Raw genomic sequence first — 5,462 nt, 5'->3', positions numbered from 1 at the left:
GAAAATACCAAAATACCATTTAAAACATAAATTTAGAAAATTATAAATTCACCCAACAATTTTTATAAGATTCAAAATAAAAATTTCATAATTTTCTTTTATATTCAATATTAAAAATATCAGTTTGTTTATTTGAATTGAAATATTTTTTGAAATTATTAGGAATAATTTTGTCATTTCATTTAAGTCAAAAACCAATTTTAATATAATAAACAGTGTGCTTTGTAAAACGTAACATAGGGGCGTAATTACGGGAAATTTTTTTTTTTGTGTAGTTTTTTATTGTAGTTTTTAAAATGGGGTTGTTTTGGCATAGGGGCGTAATTATGGGCAATTTTTTTTTGGTGTAGTTTTTTATTGTAGTTTTTAAAATGGGGTTGTTTTGGGAGGTGCAACAGAATTGGGGTTGGATGCCACCCACCACGGCGGCATCTGCAGGAGACGCCAGCTCCAACGGCGTCTTCGTAGAAGACGCCACCGGTGGTGGCGTCTTCTCTTTAAATATTAATATTTTAATATTTTAATATTTTAATATTATAATATTTTAATATTTGAAGTATTTATATTAATATTTTAATATTTTCTGATTTTAATTTTTTGTTACAAAATAAAAAATTAATATTAGTATTAAATTTATTACATTTTATCCATTAGTGTTAAATTATCATTTCATATATTTATCTAATCAACACAATAAAATAGTGTACAATCTTTTCCGTTTTTGCATTTTGGTTTTCCAATAAATTAATATTTTTTTTTTATAAAATTCAATAGAATGTACTAACTGGAAGGGAAGAAATGGTATCGCAAAATTTGACAAATTAATAGTGGCAGCTTGAAGTATGAAATTATATTTTATGGTGTAACTTTAATGATCATATTTTGGATTGATTTATTATAATTTGATTAAATTTTAGAAATATGTACCTATTTTGTGTTAATTTCATCAAATACCCTAATAAAAAAATCAAGAGTGTTGTTTATTGATGTTTGTAAAATATGTATATTGGTTTTTTGAGTAATTTGAAAAAATATATATAAAATAACAAGCAAATATATATATATATATATATATATATATATATATATATATATATATATATATATATATATATATATATATATATATATATATACTAGGGCGACCGCACCGCGCCACGCGCGGTCCAATTTGCCCAGTTTCAGTGTCGAGTTATGATTTGAACTATTGCTGATTCGTTATTCAGTATAGCGGACTTGTTTAAACTTTAAAGCCTTGGCAATTGTAATCTTCTTTTGATACTTCCATGTTTTGTTCATGTTCATACTCTTTGCTCATTCTATCTCGGGTTGAAAAATAAGACACCGGAAACCGCAAAGAAAAATCAGAAATGGACTTGTCCATAGATAAAAGAAAGTTATCAATGGACGAAATAGTTTTTCTCATAATTTCTGATTCAGATAATTCTCCAAGTCGAGAATAATCTTCGGAAAATGCAGAATAATATTTGTCCCAAAGAACTTGTGGGTTTGGCGTGATTCCATACACAAGTAGCATTGCAAACAGTCTTCGCAAACTGCTTGGCATTTGATAGTGAACTGCTTCAGCCAAACAATTGTCAACATAATCATCGGACTCCAACAATCCCCTAAAAACGGCTGCTTCTCGAAAAGATCCAACTAAATCATGCCCTACAGATTTTAGCTCTTCAAAAGATCGTGGGCACCTTACATGCATCAACAACAACCGTTCGAAATATCGCTCACCTTCAGATGGACTTACTGTGGACAATCTCCCAACAACAATTTGTTTTTTCCGAAGTTTCCATTTTTTAGATCCCGAATCCCACACAAAGTATTCTGGGAATTCTTTGTAAAGAAGCTTAAGGCGTTTGGCATCTGGATCATGTGAATTCATCCAAAAGAACTCGGTAAGCATGGTTTTTGACGAAGAAAGATTTTTTAGAAGCTGCTCCAAAGATTGTTGCAGACCGAAGCGCAACGGTTGGTGATTCGGTAGATGCACCGGCAAAATTATAACAGCTGGATATATCTCACTCATAGGAAATGCATATATTCTCCAGTAAGCTTCAGGTGCGCATATATATCGACCATCTTGGTAAGCTTGAATTTCATCATAAGAAGTAGATGAACTGTTGCCAACCATATGATAAGCCATCTTATCATGGCCTTTATAAATATACTTGTACAAGTACTTTACTAATTTAATGTCTGAACATATCTCGACATTAATGTGGCAATCAAATTTTGCAAGAAGATATGGGTTATAAGGAACAACGTATCTATTGTCGAGGCGGACCTTACGAACGACAACAGATTTTCCATCATCTCTTCGTTTATAACAAGGATATGAACTACGGCCATGAACAGTGATGTCTGAAAACTGTTTAGGGTAGTGGTTTTTGCAAGAACCATTTGTCATGCAAACGTTTGATGGATTTGAATCCCCGCAAGGGCCGCGCATCATGTGACGAACCACATATGAGCGTAGAAAAGGGTGGTCAGAATCCGGTAGTTCTGCGCTTATAATATCATCATAGACATCGGCAGAAATTATCTTGTGAGGTTCCTTCAGAATAATCACCCAATGTGCGTGTGGCAAACCTCGTTTCTGAGACTCTACTACGTAAACATATGCTGCAACATCACCAAATATTTTTTTCCTCACAATTTCATCCTTAAGCTCCTCAAGTTTGGCTTTGAAAACGCGTGCAATCAAATCTGGTCTGTCATGGGGTTTCTCTGTTGGAAGCAAGTTCTCTTGAATTTCTTTCCAAGCCGGGTTGCATGTCATGGTCAAGAACAAATCCGGCTTTCCAAATCTCTGAACAAGAGCCATAGCATTCACATAGCGTTTTCTCATATCCCTTGGGCCGCCTATAAAAGAAGAAGGCAACAAAACTTTTTTTCCAATATTTGCGGGATCATTTTCACCATCAATATTTAAGGAATCAATAACTCCTTGAAATGATTCCGTTCGAAGTTCCTTTTGAAGTTGTTCGCATCTATAGTAATCTAGACGAGATGTCTCTAACTTCACGTAAGAATCAATTGCATATTGATGGCCCAATCTTCCAGAATGCAAAAGATAAGACTGGTCATCATCACGCATTTGAGCTTTGTAGCACGAAAACTCTCTACACGATACATTCATACGGGAATTCTTATTAATTTGAAGAACTGCACAAAAAATGAAGATAACTATTGTTAAGGTTGAACGGGAATTAAAATATTGAAACGTTTAATTTTAACTACTAAACAAGATGTAAAGTGAAAGTAAAAAATTGTATAAGAAATAATTTAATTAGATTAAGTACCTTCTTCTTCCATTTCAAAAATTGCTTCCGCCGAAGATGCATTCGCTGGATTAATTGAGTTTTGACCTTGACAAGATTCTTTTCTTTTTTGTGCGGAAGAACTGGTACCCATTTTTTTTATTCCAGCATGCCAACCAGGTTCACCTTTCGGAAATAATAACGGATACTGTAAAGGATCGTGACAACTGTAATGATATTTGACCCTATGAGCAGAACCGCCATCAGTGAAGACTCGAATATCTCGCTCACATTGGCCAGACACACCATCAGAATCTTTCCATACGGCAGCAACTTCATCAACAGTAGGTAAATTATAGGTCCTCTGATCTAGGTGAGAGTTGGACCTAATAACAATGTGTGCGTCTTGAAGGTTATCCCAGGATTTTAGCCTCTTAAAAAATATGGAATATGGATTATCGGATAGAGCTGTAATAAGAAGAGCCAGTATATCCGCTCGTAAATCTTTTGATTGAAGAATTTGAGGGTTTATAGTTTCTGTTGTGTCAAGAAAAAATAATTGGAGAAGGTCTTTTGTATTAGGAGAACCATCAATAGAATTCATGAAATGGCAGACTTGCCCTACCACTTTAAGAGCATAAATGCCATCTTTAGCCCACCATGAATTTGGATCTGTTTTCATCCCTATGGAAGTGAATGCAAAGGCATTATTATAAGTTCGAGCCCGCCTACGAAATTCAATGGCAAGGTCTGATGTATCAGTAAACAAAGAGTATAAAATCGGGCAAACAACGGATTTGACCAAAGAAATCTGGCCATTGGAACAACAAAAGGCCGCTCCTTCACGATGAAAACGAAATGCCCCACAATATGAGCATGGTGGTGAGTGAGGAAGAACCCAAGGTATTGTTGTAATATTTGAAATCCTTTTAAAGCGATTGAAAAACCTGTGCATTCTTATAGGATTTTCTTGCATTTGTACCGGAAGAACACCTGCTAGTTAAGATAGAAAAAATTAAATTATAAAAAAAAAATCTAAGAGAAGCAACGAAACATGAATCCAACAATGTAAATATCACTAACATTGTTCTTGTATTGTAGAAGAGGGTTGTGCATACAAATTGTTGCCGATGTGAGAATTTATCCCCAAACCTTCTGAATCGGACGATTCCAATAAATGTGTTGCCGCAACTACAACTTCAATCTGATTACTTATCCCAGCTAAATTTGACGGATCTTCCAAATTACGGGAAACACGGCGTGCTCTACGTGTAGCATTTCTATTATCCCTGTCTTCACTACTCATTGTAGCATATCTAATCCGAGCTCTTTGATTGCGAATTTCGTTTTTTTTAGAAGAAGAAGCCATAAATACGTATGTTTATTTTCAATATAGCTCTGTATGTTTTTTTTTAACAATTGGAAAAGTTTTTTTTCTTAAAACAACAAAGAGTACCACATTTATATGGCTATTGCTGCTACTCACTGAGAAAGTAGAAGAAATTAACTGTACTCTAAACACGAGTAAAACATCACATAAACCGTAATTATGAGTTAAATAAAAATTATTTGACAAAATAGGAGGAAAAATGTGAGCGGACCTTCGAATAATTCAATGATTCAGTCAATTGAAAGAGGTCCACATAACCTATATATTGAAGAAAAAATATGATTAGCAAATTATAAAATGACCCAGAGTAAAAAAATAAAATGATGTTCATGAAAGGGGGAATTGATGAAAAATATGAAAATAGTTTTGTACATTAAGAAGGGGGATTTGCGAAAGTATTTTGTACTCAATATGAGAAAAATGACTGAGAATAATTGATGAAGGAGCAGCGTAAAAAAAAAAAAAAAAAAAAAAAAAAAACTCACCTTCAAGCTGCAACCAACCATGGGGAAGAAAGATGAATTGTGAATGAAAATGAATATCCTGTGGAGGCATAACGAAGGTTGGCCCCTAGAGGAAGCTAGACAAAGCTACACAAGACATTTGAGTTGATGTGATAAAAATTTGGGATGTCCAACTGCCAGAAAATATTGAAAAAATAGGAAAAGTGAAAAATTGGGGGCAGTAGAATCTTGGGAAGAATGGTATGGTAGATACGGTATATGAAACGTGGTCGTTTGATTATTTTTGTACTGTTTTGAAGGGGAAAAAAAATCAAGAGGTCCCACGTTAAACAA

General features: G+C 34.0%; 1 protein-coding gene across 1 annotated transcript; it reads right to left on the bottom strand.

Annotated features, from left to right (window-relative positions):
* Window positions 1-1,240: 1,240 nt before the first annotated feature.
* On the bottom strand, window positions 1,241-5,139 carry LOC148770462 (uncharacterized). Its single transcript, XM_088818318.1, has 3 exons — window positions 4,359-5,139; window positions 3,318-4,268; window positions 1,241-3,180 (listed from the first exon to the last, which is right to left on the bottom strand). The coding sequence occupies exons 1-3, from the start codon at window positions 4,642-4,644 to the stop codon at window positions 1,241-1,243; spliced, it is 3,177 nt and encodes a 1,058-aa protein (XP_088674444.1). The 5' UTR covers window positions 4,645-5,139.
* Window positions 5,140-5,462: the final 323 nt, after the last annotated feature.

Source organism: Erythranthe guttata, chromosome 5 (assembly GCF_056151865.1).
Source record: "Erythranthe guttata isolate IM_541 chromosome 5, IM_541, whole genome shotgun sequence".
In the NCBI taxonomy this organism is placed as follows: Eukaryota; Viridiplantae; Streptophyta; class Magnoliopsida; order Lamiales; family Phrymaceae; genus Erythranthe; species Erythranthe guttata.
The sequence above is the reverse complement of the archived record's forward strand: the minus strand, read 5'-3'. Positions and strand labels throughout refer to the sequence as shown.